The 21,011-nt window shown below is 37.4% G+C and overlaps 1 protein-coding gene across 1 annotated transcript; it reads right to left on the bottom strand.

The window, feature by feature from the left end:
• Window positions 1-11,796: 11,796 nt before the first annotated feature.
• LOC149160334 (uncharacterized) lies at window positions 11,797-13,479 on the bottom strand. The gene is made up of 2 exons (XM_089434584.1): window positions 12,863-13,479; window positions 11,797-12,757 (listed from the first exon to the last, which is right to left on the bottom strand). The coding sequence occupies exons 1-2, from the start codon at window positions 13,477-13,479 to the stop codon at window positions 11,797-11,799; spliced, it is 1,578 nt and encodes a 525-aa protein (XP_089290710.1).
• Between the last annotated feature and the right edge of the window lie 7,532 nt (window positions 13,480-21,011).

The following is a 21,011-nucleotide window of genomic DNA, read 5'->3' as shown; positions in this document are numbered from 1 at the left end:
CATTCGCTAAGAAATTGTAAAACCTGGAATTTCATAGCAATGAAGAAGATGATCTACCTCCTATTCCTATCCAAGTGGAGTCCCCAATAGATAAATATGCTTCTAATTTTCTTAATTTTGTTTCTAAATTATGATTGTAGGCTCAATAAACCTGCGCAAAGTTGTTAAAGGTTTTAATTCGTTGTATCTTAATGCATTTCAAACTTAATTATTTAATTAAATATTTCCCTATTATTGGATTTGCATTTGAAACACCAAAAATTCTATTAATTTTCTAGTCTAATTTCCCTAATTGCATATCAAAAATATAAACTAAATAATATTTTTGAATTATTAATAAAAAGTAAATCTAATTTATTGGGAAAAAAAAATTACTATCTTAAAAAACAATTTAAGCAACCAATATCAACCGCAAATCCCGCCAAGAAAATGAAGTTAAGGTTCATGGACAATTCAATGACAAGATTTTGAAAGAAATAACAACAAATTACTATCTTAACAAACAATTTAAGCAACCAATATCAACCGCAAATTCCACCAAGAAAATGAAGTTAAGGTTCACTGACAATTCATTGACAAGATTTTGAAAGAAATAACAAGACAGATAACTCTACGAAAATATTTTGGTACAATCAGTAAAGGTGGTCTATTAATCTCTCAAGTATGCCGGCCAGCAAAAAAATTTAGGGATGCGCGCCAAACATGATTGTTTTACATGAATCTCAAGTGAAACCCCCCTGTTCCATTAACAATCAACTTAAGCCGCCAACATCAATTGCAAATTCAACCGGAAGTCGAAGGATAATTGAGAATTCAAAAATCATCCTTAAGGTTGAGATGTGGTATAACCGTATGACATACCCACCTTACGAATGTTGGAATACTATAATTAGTGCCAGCCCTTTTAGATAGTTAACATTTTGTAGGTATGTATGCTTTTGATTTTGGAATACTATAATTAGTGCCAGCCCTTTTAGATAGTTAACATTTTGTAGGTATGTATTTTGATTATGCTTTTGAATTGAAGAAATCGAAACAAAATAATATATTTTACAGTGTATTTATTTATTTGTTTTTTAAAATAGTTTTTTTTTTTTTTCAATTATTCTTAAGAATCAAAGAAGAGTTATATAGTCAATATATTCAAGATAAAGATAAACCTTGCATAGGAGTTTCCAATAGAGGGCTTGCAAAGAAACATCATGTCAATAAGACTTAGATTCTACATTTACAGGTTATAATGTGTAAATGTTATAATTTACAGGTTATAATGTGTAACAAACTAACAAAGTCTTTCTTTCGCTTTCAGTTACTCAACTGTACAGGATACGGCCAGGTGAACAGAGAACAGTAGATTTAAATTAATTTAGCTCTTCTCGAACTAATTTGCCTTCTTTACAATATGTTCAGTTTCGTTGTTGATGAGGAGAATACCAACTTCAACTTCAGGCGGTTAAACGCTTCTCCACACAAGGCTTAAACTTTGCATTGTTTACATGACGAAGCAACAACTAAGCCACAGCTGGATAGATATATACAGTGCTGATTTTCATAGACACCCAACATCTAAAATGGACTTGTCAAAACATGTCATGTTCACTCTCTCCCATGCTTCTAATCATATGGATTTGAAGAACTACAACAACATTTTGCGTGATCTGCAGTTTGAAGATCTACAGCAGCATTCTACGAGAGCTGTGGCCACTGGCAGCGCATTAGCAGGCTTTCCATTGATGAACTTCCAGCAATAAACTTGCAGTCATCCTCCACTAGAGCCCTGATAAGACTTAGCTCGACATCTGGAATTTGGACATATTGAGGTATCTGCAGTGGAAGAAATTGAGAGGTATTTAGTCCAAACATCACGCCCAAATAATTGCAGGTATTAAAAACAAATCGGATAACTGGTAGAGCAACCTTTTTGAATTTTTATAGAAGACCCACCTTGAATCAGGGAGGAAGACTTGGAACAAACTTAATATAGGCTATGGATTTAGAAACAACAAAATGAAAGCCTCATTTATGCATTCTCAATGTTTTCCCATAACGTTCGGTTTTTGGTACCTTTTTTATTTTGATTTTTTGCTTAGGTCCACACAGGGAGCAGGAATGCACTTATTGCAAAAGCAATAACAAAAAGTTCGTATCAAAATTATATGTCTCCCTAGGATGTGGTTTAACTCAGAAACTACATCTAAACAGAGTAAAATGCACCTATTACCTATATCGATTATCAATATCACATTTATCAATATCACATGATACAAGTAAAACAATGCCAAAGAGACTAATCTATTCCATATCGTCAAGGATATTGTGTCCACAGCCATCCAGATAAGCATAAAGATGGCAGATTTCTGAAGTATTTTGGAATCTGAATTGACCTCCTCATCCCGTCAGTCAGACTCTGAAATATTCTCAAAACTACAATAGAATAAAGTTCAGCTAAAAAGGACCAGGAAACACTAACTGACTGAAAAACTATTATTTTTGCAACAGGCAGAACACCATAAATAATTACAGCAGTAAAATATATGCTTATAGGAAGTATCAACAATCACTGTTGCAAATACAATAAGAGGATGACTTATCAGGATCCTGTTGGAAAAACAATAAGTGGGATGTTTATTGGACTGAGCTGAATCCAATAGTAGATTTGGATGATCCAAGGGACCAGCCACAAAGTCGGATCAGATTACCAGAGGGCTTAGCTGCAAAGTCAACAGTTGATTTTTTGTGGCTGCTCCCTCCGAATCACCCAATCTCATGAGTCCTATCTTATTAAGGATGGCCTTCGGAATATACAGGCATTATTGCAGAATCCACAAGGGAAATGACTACGAAAATAACAGGAATAATGTCCGAGAATGAGGACTGTCTTTGAGAACGTTGAAACTTGATGCCTAATTTACTAAAAATTACATTTGATCCCTAAGCGATAAATTTCGTCAAATCAAAATCAATAGGAGATTAGCAAGAGACGATCTGCAGGGACTGTTGCAGAAACAATAAGACAGATGCCCATTAGGATCTACGGGGACTAAAATCAGCATTGAAATTCCCATTAGGATCAGAAGATATAACAACAAGAAGAATCCCTAGCAGCATCAGAAAGCACCATAGCAAAACAGTTAAGAGGATTGCTTATATTGGACAGAACAGGGCTACTGACCATCATTGGAATTGGACTGCTTGCAGTGAGCAATAGCTTCTTGACTAGAACTTTGTATCTCCATCAATGTTTTCTCACTACTCATCTAGTTAGGAGGCTTCTGCTGGATGTCAGAAGGTTGTTTTTCCCTCTTACCCAAATGGTTGTAAACTATCTTCCGTTTACCAGAGAAATAAAAGAACGAGACGTGCTGCTCACTTCTTTCTGAACCCTGATTTACACCAATTTTCCATCCATTTCTAACTCTGGAATTCTCCAGATCTCTGGAACTAATCTTCTAATCATACATCTGAGAAATCTTAACAAACAAAGGCTTTATCTTATTCACATACTTCATAACAATCTCTTTGGTTCTCTTCCTTATCTCTATCCATACTTTTACAGGCTGTCCTCCTTCATCATCAGAATCCTCTGATTGCTTCTGAAACCCTTGATTGTTGACATCTCTCTTGGAACCCTTGGAATTATAGTTAAAAATAATTAATATTATTTTTGTATTAATGGAGAAAATGGTTACATTGTTGTAACGTTCTCCCTAGTTTAGGATTAGTTCCTAAAGTTTAGGGGTTTGGGTGCAACTTCCTAATTCCTAGTATTGTATTTAATGATGTAATCTTTCATTGATGAATAATAGAGCGTACGAGAGTGATCTCTCTGTTTTGGTGAGTGTAGTCTCCAGGTGCAGGGCACACCTGAGAGCTACATCTCTTTCTTTTCAATTCTGTTCACATTTTATCTTGGTATCAGAGCTCAGATTGGGTGAGCCTGATCTTTTGTCACCTTTGTAGCTGAAGTGTCTTTGTAGCTAGCTTACCTGTGTGGTAGAATTGCCTATGTGGCTTGAAGTGCCTATGTGGCCACGTGTACACAAGAGCTCTGTGCTCAATTGAGCAGGTGGACTGCAGAACACCCGGCTCGGACTCGGATATTTTTTTTTCTGAGTAGAAAAGAGATTGGCGAGCTTTTCGCGCTGACAGAAGCACCAGGAAAGGGAATTGGCACGAATGTTTGGGGATTAATCGTGCCAGAGTGCCATAACACCCGATTGGCGCGGAATTTTACGGATTAATTGCGCCAGCAAAATTACTCTAAAGCGCCGATACAAAGGAGGACGCGCCAACCTTCCTTCAAGGGGATCTGCAGGAAGCCTCAACTTCGTTTGGCGGTTTGCAAGGGGTGCAGATCGGCGAAGTTGCAAATCTATCCGGGAAAGGCAGATCAGATCAATTTTGATCAGATCAATTCTTCGGCTGTATTGAAAACGCCGGATTTGCTCATTGGAGCAGAATTGCCAGACACTGTAGATCGGTGGCAGAGGTGACAGATCGATCTGACAGGTATTGTTTTTTTGTTGTTGGGTAGATTCATTTTGTAGATCTGGTCAGAATGAGTAATACGATGGAATCTTACCTTAACGAGTCTGGTAAACTTAATAGATCTAACTTCACGAATTGGAAGTTTAAGATCCAAACCTTGCTCGAGGGTGCGAATGCTTGGTCCATAGTTACAGGCGATGAGCAGAAACCGAACGCAGGGCCACAGGAGCAAGATTGCAAAAAACAAGAGAACAAGGCCAAAGTTTTGTTGAACATGTCTGTGAAAGACAATGTTATTGCGCACATCAGAGACTGTAAAACGTCCGCGGACATCTGGACGAAAATCAAAAATCTGTATGAGACCCAGAATATAAGCTGAGTCTTGGCACTTAAAAGCAAGCTATTTTCAATGAGGATGGACAAAAGGGAGACTGCTATTGCATTTGTTGCATGAATTAAAGATGTGAAAGATGGATTGGGGGCCATCGGAGTGGCAGTGTCTGATGAAGATTTTGTCGCAATCACAATGAACAGGATGCGAGATGATTTTCAAACGTTCATCACTGGAGTGTCGGCAAGGGAGAAAGCGCCCACATTTGATGATCTCACAGGGATCTTGCAGCAAAAGGAGGAGCGGCGGCAGAACTTGAACCCCTAGAGTGATGATCTTGCGCTAATGGCGAAACAACGATCATTCAAAGGAAAGCAGTCACAGCAGCAACCAAAGCAGAAAGGAAGAACATCACATAAGAATTCACATTCTCATAAAGGTATGCTTGCAAATCATTCTGAAAAGAAATGTTATTATTGTGGAAAGAAAGGTCATATACAGAATGAATGTTATAAGAAGCAGGCTGATGATGCAAAGAGGAGGCAGGCAAATGCAAAGCACAGAGGATACTTTGTTGAAGAAGAAGACTTCAGTCATGAATTTCAACTGTTCACAGTCGACTGTGCCCTTTCAGCATCTAATGAGGACGATATTTGGTATGTCGATTCCGGAGCATCCTCTCACATGACAGGTAAAAAGGAATTTTTTGATAGTCTTGAAGAAAGTATAAATGGATCAAAAATATATCTAGGAGATGATAGTGGATACAAGATTAAAGGTCATGGGGTGATTTCAGTTAAGTTACCAAATGGAAAAATTAATCACCTTACAAATGTCTTATATGTACCTGGAATTAAGAAAAATCTGATATCTATATCCATGATGGCTGATCAAGATATGCAAGTCGAGTTCTTCAAAACTCATTGTCTGATAAAGGATTGCAGGAATGAAATAGTTGCAACAGGCATGCGAGTTGGAAGCCTATACAGACTGGATGCAAAAAGTATACCAAAACAAGCCATGGTTGCAGGAGGATCGACAGCCGAACAACTCTGGCATCAGAGGTTCGGTCATTTGAATTTGCAGGACCTCATGTTATTACAGAAGAAAGGTATGGTTGAGGGACTCCCTATCTTTCGTAATATTCAGTTAAATTGTGATGGTTGTGCCTTAGGAAAAATGCATAGAGAACAGTTTCCTGTGCATGATAGGAGGAAGGAAACAGACATTTTAGAACTAGTGCACACTGATGTATGTGGACCTATGCAGACAAGATCGCTAGGAGGAGCATATTATTTTATGTTATTTACTGATGACTGCACTAGATATTCATGGGTTTATTTTTTGAACAAGAAAAATCAGACTTTCCAGTGCTTTATAGAATTTAAAACCTTGGTGGAAAAACAGTTTGGTAAGAGTATAAAAATTCTCCGATCTGATCAAGGGGGAGAATACAAGCTAAAGGAATTCATGAAATTCTGCAAATCTCACGGGATTGTTCAGCAGTATACAGTGCCACACACACCACAGCAGAATGGAGTTGCAAAGCGCAAAAACGGAACCTTGTTGGAGTGCGCAGGGAGTATGCTACAAGTAAGGGTCTGTCTAATAGTTTTTGGGCAGAGGCTATCAACACTGCTGTATATTTGAAGAACAGAAGTCCTACCAGGTATCTTGGCTTCAAAACCCCTTTTGAAGCTCTATATGGATTTAAACCAGCAGTAAACCATTTAAGAGTATTTGGGTCAAAAGCATTTGCCCATATACCCAAAGCTGATAGGAAGAAATTAGACCCTAAAGCAGTTAAATGCATCTTTGTTGGTTATGGCACATAATTTAAAGCATATAAATTATTCAATCCTAAGTCTCGTAAGACATTTGCAAGCAGGGATGTAGTGTTTCATGAACAGGTACAGGAAGGGAAAGATGACGTTGGTGATGATTGGCACATTCCATTGTTGTTGGAAGAAAGCAACGAGGATGAAAGAGAACAGGAGCAAAAAGAAGAGCAAAAAGAAAAACAACAAGAAGGTGATAATGCAAGCCCAGTTATAGCAGAAGAAAACAAATTTGAGGTAAGTCCCCTACCAAGGAGATCAGGTAGGAAGACTCAATTACCATTAAAATTGAGAAACTATGCTTTGATGTCAAAGGTTTTGAACATTGTAAAACCCTCTAATTACAAAGAAGCTAGTCAATTTAAGGAATGGAGTGCTGCAATGAATGAAGAGATGGAATCAATTCTTAGAAATGATACTTGGGATTTAGTTGAGCTTCCTAAGAATAAAACACCCATAGGATGTAAATGGCTGTTTAAACCAAAAATGAATGCAGACGGAAGTATAGAGAAATTAAAATCTAGGCTAGTTGCAAAAGGATATTCACAGCAGGAAGGTATAGATTTTGATGATACTTTTGCACCTGTAGCAAAGTTAAATACAATCAGAATGCTTATTGCTTTAGCTACTAAATGTAATTGGGAATTACACTAGCTTGATGTTAAATCTGCATTTTTAAATGGTGATTTAAAAGAGGAAATTTACTTAGTACAGCGAGAAGGATTTGTAAAGCAGGGGCAGGAACATCTTGTTTGCAAATTGAAAAAGTCTTTATATGGTTTAAAGCAAGCACCCAGGTCTTGGTACGAAAAGGTTGATTCTTTCTTTGTAGAGCATGGCTTCCATAGAAATTTAAATGACCCAAATTTGTATACCAAGTACAATAATCAGGGGCAGATTATTTTGATTTCTTTGTATGTGGATGACATGGTTATAACAGGAAATGCAGATGATTTAATCAGAGGAATCAAAAGGCTTATGGCACAAGTTTTTGAGATGAAAGATCTCGGAAGCCTTCACTACTGTCTAGGATTAGAAGTATGCAGAGATATTGGGCAAACTTTTCTTACCCAAGGGAAGTATGCCAGAAATCTGTTGGAAAAGTTTGGTATGGATCAGTGTAGATCGGCAGCGACACCTTTGCAACAGAATCTGAAATTGAGCAGTGACGATGGCACTAAAGAGGTTTTGTCACAATGTACAGACAGCTGGTTGGCAGCGTGATATATCTTACAACAACCAGACCTGACTTGGCATACTCTGTTAGTGTGTTGAGCCAATTCATGTCGAAACCGCTTGAAAGTCACTGGGTAGCAGCAAAGCTCCTGTTGAGGTATCTTTGTGGTACTGTTAATTATGGTATGTTATACACTGATGTATCTGATGTTACTCTAGCAGGTTTTTCAGACTCAAACTAGGCAGGTAACTTGGATGATCGGAGGTCCATCATAGGTTACGCATTCAACATAGGATCCGGGGTCATAGCATGGAGCAGCAAGAAGCAGAATACTGTAGCCTTGTCATCGTGTGAAGCTGAGTATCAAGCATTGTGTGTAGCGACGTGTGAAGCAATCTGGTTGAGAAGGCGTCTCAAAGATGCAGGAAAAGAACAAAAGAATCCCACTTCCATCAAAAGCGACAACCAAAGCACCATTAAATTAGCATACAATCCAGTGTTTCACAAAAACACCAAACATATAGACACTCAGTTCCATTTTGTTAGAGAGAAAATACAGTGAAAAGAAATTACTGTTGAATATTGTAAAACTTGTGACAATGTGGCTGATATTTTTACAAAGCCTCTTGCACGAGTGAAATTTGAATTGTTCACATTTTATCTATTATCTCTACTGAAAAGAGACACTAGAGGTACTTCTACCACTTTGAATTTCACAGTAAGAAGTCTACTCTGCTTGGGCACAAGAGAGTCCATAGCAGTGCCATATTCAGCAGAATTAGGGGACTTGAAATCCCTGCCAAGTTTAGCCGACTTTCTGAATCCAGAGAAAGATATGTTCAACTTCGTAGCAGTTTGGAGAAAGTTGGGGAACTGGGTCTTGACTCCAGCGACGTTACTAGAAAATTGCAGAGAAGTAATGTCATCCAGAGGTGTAGGAATTATTTGAAGGGAAAGAAGCTGGCTTTGGTAAAACAAGTTCTCTGCAGGAGAAATGCGCTGATTTGGTTTTGAGAGATTGGAGGTACAAATAGACAAGTCCAATTCAAATTCATCGTCACTATCATCCTCGTTTGAGGTTGGGATGCTATGTGTTGGGGAGAAGGGCAATGAAATATCAATGTCAAAATATTGGCTATCATCGGCATAATCATCATCATAATGATCAGGATTATCATCTGAATAAGCTTCCAGTCTTTCTGAATGGTAGCTGCAGAAATTCGTACGGTACTTCTCCATTGGATTTGGCTTGAACCGTTGCTAAAACTGTGATGTTAATCTACAATCATTCCTAAACTTGTGAAGGACTTGTGAACTTAACGACACAGCAAGAATGCGTTAGCTTGTACGGCATATGGGGAAACTGCGGGGAACGCAGAGGGATGCATTCATGGTTTCCTTTTAGATGCATTCATGGTTTCCTTTCAGATGGCAACATATGCATTAAAAAAATGTTTTTACAAAATGGTGGTCAGGATTTAGTTGTCATTTAATCGCTTCGAATTTTACGTTTGATAGAGAGTATCCTCCAATTTCAGCCAACGAAATTCGTTAAGAGGAGAAACAAACTGGTCGCCCTCCGCATATTTAGGAGGATGGTTGACTCATTTGAATACATCGTAAGTGGAGCCACCGTCTCCTAAAATTGGATTGCCGGACGACTTACAATTCTGAATCGAAATGGTAATCTAAATGGTAATGAATTAAAGAAGAATGTCATTATGGAAATTAATTTTGTGTTGCGCTAGCTTCATTTTAATTGATATGTTGGGTTTTTTTATTTTAAAAACAATTTTGTATTACTATTTCTTAATTTCTAATATTTTCTAACTTTTTTATTTTAAAAACAAATTTGTATTAATATTTTTTAATTTCTCATATTTTCTAACTTTTTTTCAGAAAGAAAAGCATAATATTTATATTATGGAAATATATTTACATCATAAAACTGATGGGTCTTAAGAAAACAAGATCGCGACAGGGAGAGCCATTGTTTTTAGAGAGAAGCAGCATAGCCTCATAGCTGAAGCGATACATAGAAACATATTGAGGCAAAAAGACATCATCACTATTGAGACATTGAGCATATCTAATCACAACCTTCAAAAACAAAAATATAAACTCTATACCCTTCAGACGAGCAGCAGTCATGAGGAAGGAGGATAGAGTGCCGAGACAGAAGACAGCACATATTTGGAGGAAATGTTTGAGTCCTCAAAAATTTTAAGATTTCTCCATTTCCAGAGGCACCAGATTGTTGTGGGGAGGATTGGGTGATTGATAGCATCCTGTCCTCCCCACCAGACAAAGGTTGCATCAACAGAAGAGAAGTTAGGGAGCTGAAAGGAAAAAAGCGAAGCAATATCATACTAGATTTGTAGAGAGACCCTGCAATTGAAGAACATATGGAAATTCGTTTCCTCCTCCATTTTGCAAAACACGCATCTGCTGGGGCCTTGCCAGGATCGCTTTCTTAGGTTTTCCCAAGATAAATTCTTGTTGTGAAAGACGAGCCAGGAGAAAAGGATCAGTTTGAGGGGACAGGCAAGCTTCCACCATAACACTAGGAAAATCTTTCTAGCCGGCATAATTTTCTTTGAAATGAGATCCAAATAGATGACCCTGACAGAAGCTTGAGTGTTTGAGAGAGATAACGACCAAACCAGATGGTCATCAATCCCGGCCTGCTTCAGACCTGCTTGATCAATGGATAATTTGAGGTTATCCCAGAGGGAAGACAAAGCCTGAGGGATACCAAGATCAGCAGCATTCTTGAGCATAGGATAGGGGCCTCTCCATCTATCAATAATTCTGTCCCAAGTGAAAAAACCAAACCTGTGGAGGTGAAAAAGAAGAGGATCTGGAACCTGAAGATTTCCCTTGAGTCCAGCAAAAGAGTCAAGACCGATGAAGATCTTTCTACCAGAAAAAATTCTCCATTTAAGGTTGTCAAGAAAGTACTGCTCAATTCTTCTGAAACTCAGCCAGATAGCCAACCCCTGTTTGATACCAAGAGAGCCAAACCTGAACCAGAACTCCAAGCTTCTACCTTTTTGATATTTTTGGCGAATAATTGCGCTCCATGGATTTGAGTTAAAGATGCCTCTCCATAAGGATTTGCAGAGAAGGGCTTTTCCAAAGATCCTTATATCCTTCAGACCCCAACCACCCAGATTTTTTGGCAGAGATAAGAAGTCCAGTTTTGAAAGATGAAATTTGCCTCTTTCCGCTTTTGCCCCCCAAATGAAATTGGCAGTGATTCTGTTCATGGCATAAATAATGATGGCCAGGAGAAGAAAGAGGTGGGCCCAGTAGACCGATAGCTGCATCAATACTGATTGGGCAAGAACGACCCTTCCACCCAGAGATAAAGATCTGAATTCCCATAGCGATATTTTGCTGTGAAAACTTTCAATAAGCCACCTCCAATCATCCTTTGAATATGTCTTTGGTTTAAGGCGAAAGCCCAAATACTTGATTCCATCGGACAATGGCTTGGAGATAATCCCAAAGAGCTGGCAGATCCAAGAAATGAAGGCCTCATCTGATTCATTATGAAAGAGGACCGATTTTGACTTATTGATAGCAAGCCCGGAGGCCTTTTGGAACCGATCAAGAATAGACTTGATACAAATCCAGGAGACTTTAGAGAGCATAGCGAAAAGCAGAACATCGTCTACGAAGAGGTTATGAGAAATATGTATATGTTTGCATATTCTGATCGGAACATAATCCTTTGTCTCCACTGCACGATTGATATGCAAGCTCAGAGGATTAATAGCTAAGATGAAGAGAAGAGGCGACAGTGGACATCCTTGTCGCAGGCCTCTTTCCGCCTGAAAGAAAGGAGAGGGGGCACCGTTAACCAAAACAGCATAGTTAACGTTTACAAAACAAGCCATGATCCATCGAATCGGTCCCTGCTCTAAGCTGATTTTTGCAAGGAGAGTTTGCAGATATCCCTAATCCAGAACATCGTATGCTCTCTGAAGGTCAATTTTCATGATAGCTGCATTTGTTTTGTGCACAGACATAGAGTGAATGCATTCTTGTGTATTGGCAACTGCATCAAGGATATTACGGCCCTTTAAGAAAGCATGTTGGTTAGGAGAGAGAGAAAGAGCCAGAGTCCCTTTAATTCTCTCTGCAATAATCTTTGAAATGATCTTGAAAGTAATGTTGCAAAGAGATATGGGTCTAAAGTCCAGAAAAGATTCAGGCTCTTCTTTTTTAGGGATAAGAGCGATGTAAGTGGATGAGGTGTGTGGATGAATGCTACCCGAAAGTCTGGAGGCTTCCACCATGCTGAGCAGGTCCTGTTTGAAAAGGTCAAAGAAATGAATGAGGAAGTCAATTGACCATCCATTAGGGCTAGGAGATTTATCTTTTTTGAATGATTTCATAACCTCAAGGAGTTCCTTTTCAGAAACAGGGCAGAACAAGGCTTCATTTTTCGCTTGATCAAACATCTCTGGCATTAAATCTACTCCCCATCTTATGTCATTGAAGGCAATCTCACCATTCCTGCCATATTGTTTTTTGAAGAAGCCCATAGCCAACTTTGTAATATCCTCCTGAGAGACAGCTAAATTGCCATGGTCGTCCTTTATGCTCCATATGAAGTTCCTTTCTCTCCTAGCATTTGCAAATTTATGAAAAAATTTCGTGTTTTTATCCCCATTCTTCATCCATAGTGCTCTGCTTTTAAGCCTCCATTTGGCTTCTTCCTGTTTCAGCAAAGAGAATTTTTCCTTTACCAGATTCCTAATGCGGCATTTCAATTCAAAAGAGCATGAGGAATAGTCTGTGGATGCCAGCACCCGGTCCAATTCCTGTTGGATCCTTTGAAGGTCTTTTTTGTCCTTCTGGTGTTTTTGAAATTGCTTCTTTTTCACCAAGCCCCTTATCTCAACCAATTTTTCTCTGAAAGAAGAGAAAATAAAATCTTTATCTCTGTCCTTTATCCTATTCCATGCATTCTAAATATATTCATTGAAGGCGGGATCCTGAAGAAGGCCACGGTCAAACTTGAAGGAGTATCCTCTTCTGAAGAGCTTAGCATGCCAGGATAGGAGAATAGGATTATGATCCGAGATCAGGACATTTTCCACACTTAGCCGAGGCATACCAATCTTGTCAATGAGGCCAAAATGGACAAAAGCCCAATCAAGTCTTTTAGCTATGTAAGCATCACTCACTCTGCCATTAGACCATGTCGGTCTCATAACAGCTGGAATTATGTCGATCATATTCCTATTGAGCATCTCAGAATTTATGAAATCCGTGAGGCTATTGTTTATCTTTCCCTGTCCCCATATCTCATTTGATTTCAGGACCACGTTCATATCACCAGCGATAAGGAGATTGCTGATATCAAGCAGCTCTGAGTCAAAAAATATGTTCCAGAAAGATAAGTGAGATTTGTATGGAGCATATAGATTAAGAACATTTACTGGAAAGTCGCACCCTCTGATAGAAGCTGAAATTATTATCCCAGCATAGCATTTATATGCTTTTGCTTTTACCCGAGAAGGATCCCATAGGGTAGCCATACCGCCAGACAGTCCATTTGCCTCTGTGGCAACCATGAACCAGGAGGGAAGCATTTTTCTGAAGTATGATAATGTGTCCTCCTTCTTGTGCATTGTTTATAGCAGCCCTGGAATGAAAAAAGAAATCTTTTAGCGTTATGTATTTGGGGTCAACGCCAAGCCCCCGAATATTGAAAGAAATGATTGGGATCATTTGGATGATTCCGCAGCCAGGCTCGCTCTAAGGGGCTGAGATCCAGACACTTCCAGGATAGGAACTTCGACGAGAGATAAGTTTCTAATACCTTCATTTGAAACTAAAGGTCTACCTCTAAAATGCCTACTCCCGCCTTTACATTTCTTCCGGACTATAATGTTTTTAGTCGAGTTGGGGCTTATGATGGGCATGAAAGAAGGATCAGGCTTATGGATTGTAAGCGGTTCTAGTTCAAGAGAATCTCTATTAAGCATATGGTCCAAGTCGCTATCAAAAAGGTTAACAAGAGACGATGTCGGGGAGTTTAAAGAGTCGGACCTCCGCATTTGGATTTCCCCTTGTTATTAGGCCAACCAGGAAGTTCCGGAGATGAGGAGGAAATGGATATGGGAACAGAACCCACAGAAAAGGTTGCCCCCTTCGACGGCCCAAGAAGAGAGATGGGATTGAAGTCCTCTTGTTGCATGGGGGGGGGAGGAACAGGGCTATCCTCCCTGGGTTCTGTAAAGGGAGACCTATGGAGGTCAAACTTCATGCAGGAGACAGGGCTATTGGTAGATAATGGACATCCGGGGACAGATTGCATGCGCTTAGGAGAGGCATCCATGTGGGAACGATGATCTTGAAGAGGCCCCGATTACAAGGACTGAGGGGCGGAATAGGCGATGAAATTGGAGAGGATTGGCTGCCATTTATGAAAGATTTTTTGATTAGTCGTCTGTTTGCAAATAGTTTTGCACTAGGACAGTTTTTAACCAGATGACCAGTTCTCCTGCAAGCAGCACACCTAAAAGGTATACCCCAAAAATCCAGCCTTTGGTTAATGATCTGATTCTTCCAGCTGATTTCGATATGGTCAGGATAGCCCCCCCTGAAAGACCTTTGAATGAGAATCCAGGCTATTCGTTTGTCTCTTTCACCCAGACACCAGGGGTCGACGTAGACAAAGCGGCCAATAGCATTACCAATCATCTCCAAAGATTCATTAGACCAAAGTTCCAAGGGCAAATTCGGGCATTTTACCCAAATTAAATTGTTTACAGGAGTGTTATTGAGCGGGTTGAAGCCTATGTACCATCTATACAGGGCAAGAAAACTCCTCTTGTAAACCCAAGGACGACACTAGATGGCTTCTGCATCAGCGGCATCTAAGAAGTTGAAGCAGTACCAGTCTTTCATGAGGCTGGAAATTACCGGAACATAACCAATAACTGGTTTCCAGAAATTAGCAAGCCATTTCCTCATGTCACTATCAGACATTTCTGGAAAGTGCCATTTCCCGATGACGGCCTTGTGCTGAAGACTATCTATTCTTTCATCAAGTTGTGCAATGTCAATTCTTAAAGCCTGCGGAGGATGGGAAATTTTGGCCGGTTTATGCTGTTTGTTGTATTTACGGTCCTTTTCCATTTTGGAGGGGGCATCCCTTGACGTGGATGGTTTGATAACCAAGTCCTCCATCGTGGCCAGGGTGGCAGCTGACCAAGCATGTTCAGCCTCCACGGCAGCGTTGACAAGGTCCTCCGATGCAATGGAGTCGTAGACCCCTTCCATGCACCGCCAAAGGAGGAAATCTCGGGATGAGGTAGAATTCCAGAAAGATCCGAGACAGAGATACGGATCAGAGGGACAGACTTAATCTACCACCTTTACTGATCATCCTATGGGATATAAATGGAAAGCATTATGTGAAGAGAAGAAAGGACATAGGAGGTAGAAAACGAGATCAATCATTGTCAGGGATATCTGCGAGGATATAAATGGTCAAAGCACATGAAGATAGAATAAAGGACAAAAGGACGTCGAAGGAAGTACAAATTATGGCAAAAGCTTCTGCAAATGAGTTAAAAGGCATCGCCCATACCTACCAAAATCCCAAAACAGATATTTTCCAGGATTTGGAAGTAAGGCAAAGTACTGAGAGTTAGGCCAATTTCACATCGTCCTTAATGTCTGGTGGAATTTGAATAAACTGATGACGTAAACTCAGGCCAGCTAATGGACACCGGAAAACCCCGAACTTGCCGGGATTTGAAAACAGGGCCTTTGAGGGGGATTCTATGGTTGCGCAGAAGGTTCCTCACATAGTAAACAGCAGCAGTAAACTTTAACAATGCACCACCAGTATCCTATCTTGAACCTTACATCATTGCAAGGTTTGTAGATGACAATTAAATTCCTGAGTTTGTGGAAAAAGGATTTAATCATCCTGAGGACACTACACTTGGGCCAGAAAAACAGGACTGTGAAGCTTTCAGCACTATTCGGCATCCATTGGATTTAATGACAGATTAAAACTTCAAAACTAATATGAATGAACATCCATGAATTCCAGAAACCTGAATAAGTAACAAAAGAGATGATATGTGCTTCGCATAAAAAACAGCAGAGTTAGAGATGAGATTGTGACTATACTAACCTGGAGACGAAGCCAGAGCGCCCAGCACGTTCAGTCCATGAAAACCAAACTTCCATCGTCCAACCAGCGAGAAATAAAGGGAAAAAACTTTCTGGTTATGTGGATAAAAAGTTCTGTAGGAAATCACTGGGGAATAAAAACAGAGCGTATGCCGAGGAATCAGAATTGTAGGAGGTGGGGAAAGCTAGTTAAACGGTTGGCTATCGGAAGATGCACAGCGCATGCCCAGGAGCCAGTGTAGATTGGAGGTGGTGAAAGATAATTGAAAGGCTGGCTGTCGAAAGGAAAAGGTGGCGAATAATACTGGGTTCACCGCTCAGACCATGAGCAAAACAACAAAACCAAGAATACCAGACCAAAAGCATAACACAGGCAACGAGAGAGGTTAAAAGCTTGTGAAGCCTAATACCCACTTACCACATGAAACTTTACGTGTCTGGCTCTCGCAGAGACAAGTAAAAGATGGCGCTGAGGATAGGCTACTCGTCGCAGCTTGGCATCGGTTGAAAATGACACATGGAAGCAGAAAAATCATGAGAATGACACGATGCAGGCGTTGGCTTCGCTCCCCCCTCCTCATTTTCTAACTTTACAATTACATATCATACATATTTTCACTTTTAAAATCAGAATGTTCTATCAATTTATTTGGTTTAATCTTACATTTCTTTATTAAGTATAAAAAGATGATTTTGTAAGTGCATTATTTTCAACTTCAATATCAATCTAATCATTATTTAAAACCTCAATATGAATCTAATCAATATTAATATTTAATACTTAAAACTTATAGTTTATAAGTTTAAAAAGAATATTCAAAGTCCATAATATTTAAAATTAGAGTTCGATTTATTTAGATTAATTTTATATTTTTATAAAAAGATGATTTTGTAGGTGCATTAAAGTTAGCAATCATAACGATTATGTCACATCATAGTTTTAGTTGTGGAATACTTTTACAACATTGTCATTGATGTTTACTAGAATAGCACTTGAATGTGGAGAAGATAGTGACAATGTTGTAAAAATATTCTATTGCCTAAAGCTTTGATATTAAGTTAGAATTTATATATATATTAGTGTGCACTATAGTGCTATTCCCTAATGTGCAATCAAGAAGTATAGACTATACATTTTCTTTCGGCTCTGAAAATGTCTTAGATAGTCAATTCATGGACTTTATGTCAAATTTAATATTAACCAAGCATGATTGCTCTTGTATATTTGTGGTGAGTGTTGATTGAACTTTTAAAATGACAATTTTGGTAGCTTATGGGATTCATTTTAAGTAGTCAAAGGTCATTGACTTTTATAAAGACAATTAGTTTTTGCGTATCTTACAATCTACTCTTTGGATGGAAACTAAGGTGAACAATTCAAATTCCTTCCATTTCCAAGCCAATGGGCATAGAGAGTTATTTAGTATTATAAATAATTCAAAATGTACAACTTCAAACATCCATATAAATGGCATGAAAGACTTCATTATGTTCAACACAATAGCAACAAACTTTTGGAACTTCTACCTTCAAAGGTGTTCAAAGTTCTAGTCAATGGCCCCAATTGAGATAGTTATCTTTGTTGCATCAACATAGGAAGAGTCATCCCATGCTTAGAAGTAGATAAACAAAGTTGTCAATTTTTTTTTAACAAATCTAATAATAGGTGAACGATATATTGAAGAAAACTAATGCCAAGTATAATCAATTCCATCATTGACATTAGATTCGACATCATTATAAGGTCATTGATATTGTTGCACTTGTAAAGAGAAGAACTTTAATTCCCAACATGTAGTTTAGATGACCCAACTACAACCATTACACCATCACCAACATAGTGGATGTTGATGTTTTTGAGCTTACCATTGTACCTTACCTTGATTTACATCATGTTTTAATTTGGATAAGCCTTACTTCCTACCATTGTTGGATGCATGGGAGGTGGAAAAACAATTAGCCACCACAAAATTAAACCATGATTGTTTAAATCAATTATAATGGATATGAATACCAAAATGAATTTTTTTTTTAGCAAAATATACAACTCTATCTGACAAGGAAATATCTTCATAGAAAATGATTCATTATAAACTACATTCAACAAAAAAATCCTCATATAATACAAAAACATGATGAAATGTTGACTAATACTTCATAGCAAATGATTCACTATACACTACATTCAACAAAAAATCCCTCTTATAATACAAAAACTTGATGCAATGTTGACTAATACTTCTAAAAATGATAAAGATGCAATGCGGAGCGTTGATAGCATCATCATCTTAAAATTTGTCATCCTCAAAAGAAATGTTATCCATGCAAATCATAACACAAGCATGAGAAGAGCATGCAAGTACCTAATTTCACATCTCAAGGAACCCAGTGAGACAAATTATGAAGGGTAATTTCCTATAACACAAGCATGAAATGAGAAAGCATCCTATCCAATTTCATGGCTTATCGTCCAAATGAGACAACATATGAATGACAATTTCTTGGTCTGTTTTATGGTCGTTTTACAAGTGGTATCTATACACAAAATCTACAATGACATTTCTTTCTAGAGATATGGAATTGTTATATATTAACCCTAGGTGTAATTATGAGGGATCAAACGTTCAAGGTTGTTGCATACATATTTGCCAACCTAAAGTGCCAATCAAACTTGCCTGGCCTTCAAATGTGACTTTGGCATCCTTAACATTGTGCAATGGTTATAGCTCGTTGTCATCATTATATATATTTATATATAGATAGATAGATAGATAGATATATAATTGTAGTGTTCAACCAATTAACTTGAGTTTAATAATATATATATATATATATATAATTGTAGAGTTCAACCAATTAACTTTAGTTTAATCAATTATTACAGTTCTAGGGTAACTCACTAACTCTTTGAAATATTTTTATTTGTATAATAGATTTAATATATTTAATGGTTATGAAACAAAATTTATTATAATTAATATAAATTTGAATAATCTTTTATAACTTTATGTACTAGATACTTAATTTAAATCATTTAAATTAAATTCATTTATTTATACTAATACATTCACTAAAAATATCATTAATAATAAGCACAAACATAAAAAAATCATTCCTTAAAACAGTTTATGCAATGTAACTCAAGTAACTCTTTGAAGTAAATCCTAATTCAAATTGATTCTTCAATGACAAAAACGGAAGTTACTCTTTGGAATAAATACTTAATTCAAATTGATTAAATTAAAGACACTTATTTCTACTTAAAAAATTTTACTAAAAAATATCACGAAGAATAAGCACAAATATAAGGAAACACTTTCGGCAAAGACCTTTTTTAACCCGAAATTTTAGACACTATATGACCAATAAGAGAATAAAACTATAAATTTGCAATGTTATTGGAAGAGATCACCGACACAAGGACGTCGATATGTGAGTACGTGAATTAAATTGCTTTACACAATTCGTTTTAATATTTAGAATCAGATTATGAACCCACGTAACGTTTGGTTTTATTCATATCGTTGACGCTTGAGAGGCACATTATATGGCAAGACGACATTCAACATTTTTTAAATATTTTCTTTGTTTCATCGGTGTAATCTTTGTTGCAACGCACCTCTCCGTAATTAATAATAATTGCTACATTTGGTTTAAACAAAACAAATTTTGCACGTGATCAGTGTCTCACTATCTCAGCTTCAGAAGTGAAGTTCATCAATGTTTTGTTTGGTCATATTTTCATATGGAAATTACACCGATGATGACAACGTACAAGCTCTTAATCGTATGCATGCTGTTGTTACATAAATATTTAAAAACAAAAAGCTAACCCTTCCATGTAGATATTTTAATTCAGTTAAAAAATAGATCTATTAATTGTATGCATGCTGATGTTACATAAATATTTAAAAACAAAAAGCTGGCCCTTCCATGTAGATATTTTAATTTAGTTAAAAAATAGATCTATTAATTTTATGCATGCTGATGTTACATAAATATTTAAAAACAAAAAGCTAACCCTTCCATGTAGATATATTAATTTAGTTAAAAAATATATCATTTTTTAAATAGATCAGATGTCTAGGTCGACTGTTAATCTGAAAGAGCTGTTTGGTCAACAACAACACTATTGAAAACATATTGTGCAAAGGTAATACAATTTTGTGAATTACAAAGCAAATTGTATTATGGTTCTTTTAACATTTAACAAATAGTTTTTCTACACACCACACATAATGATGTATATTTATTCAAAAGGAAACTAATTGTTCTATTAACAATTAATTTTGTTGATGTACATGCATATTAATATAGTATAAACTATATTTAGTTTTGGTTAGTTTTAGTGTTTGCGTATGGTGTACATGTACATTAGCATAGCATAAAGCACACTTAGTTTTAGTTTTTGCATGTGGTGTACATGCACATTAACTTAGCATAAATCACATGTAGTTTTAGTGCTTGCATGCAATTAAGCTTAACTTGGTTGCTTTATGGATTCATTTTTTCATCACTAGTGAATATACAGAGTTCATTCTCTCTTCCAATTTTCATCAATTCTTGCAAGTTTATCCAATTATTCTCTAGCTATGTTGTTACCTATGGAGGATCTAATAACTTAACATGATATCAAAGCGATGAGGGGCTTGGAGAAGGTGCATGAACAATTTTTTGCAGATTTAAATATCAAACCATTGAAATCTACAAGGAGATTGAAAGTGCTTAAATTTTCCACAGATTGAAAGTGTCAAAAACTACTAAATGATGGAATTAGTGAAAGAATGGAATGCCCTGCTTCCACCATTCTCACATCGTACACTTATTATGAATGGAAGCCAGATTTTGCTTCATCTTAGGAGCAAAGGCTTGTACCAAATAGTCTTAGAAATTCAGAGGAAATCAATGTCAAAGGATGAGAAGTTTGAATGGCTTAATAAATCTGACATGACTTATGGAAGATTGTGTCTATGTGTGTCTTCTGATATTATTTATTAGATCATAGATATTG

Source organism: Pinus tabuliformis, chromosome 5_2 (assembly GCF_031772625.1).
Source record: "Pinus tabuliformis cultivar Carrire ecotype Pingquan chromosome 5_2, CPIR1, whole genome shotgun sequence".
NCBI classification, from domain to species: Eukaryota; Viridiplantae; Streptophyta; class Pinopsida; order Pinales; family Pinaceae; genus Pinus; species Pinus tabuliformis.
The sequence above is the reverse complement of the archived record's forward strand: the minus strand, read 5'-3'. Positions and strand labels throughout refer to the sequence as shown.

Coding starts and splice junctions, on each gene's coding strand:
- LOC149160334 (XM_089434584.1), bottom strand. CDS start 13,479: ATGCACAAGAAGGAGGACACATTATCATACTTCAGAAAAATGCTTCCC. Junction 12,758..12,862: donor AGAAGAGGATACTCCTTCAA/GTTTGACCGTGG, acceptor CTCTTCTTTCAG/AGAAAAATTGGTTGAGATAA.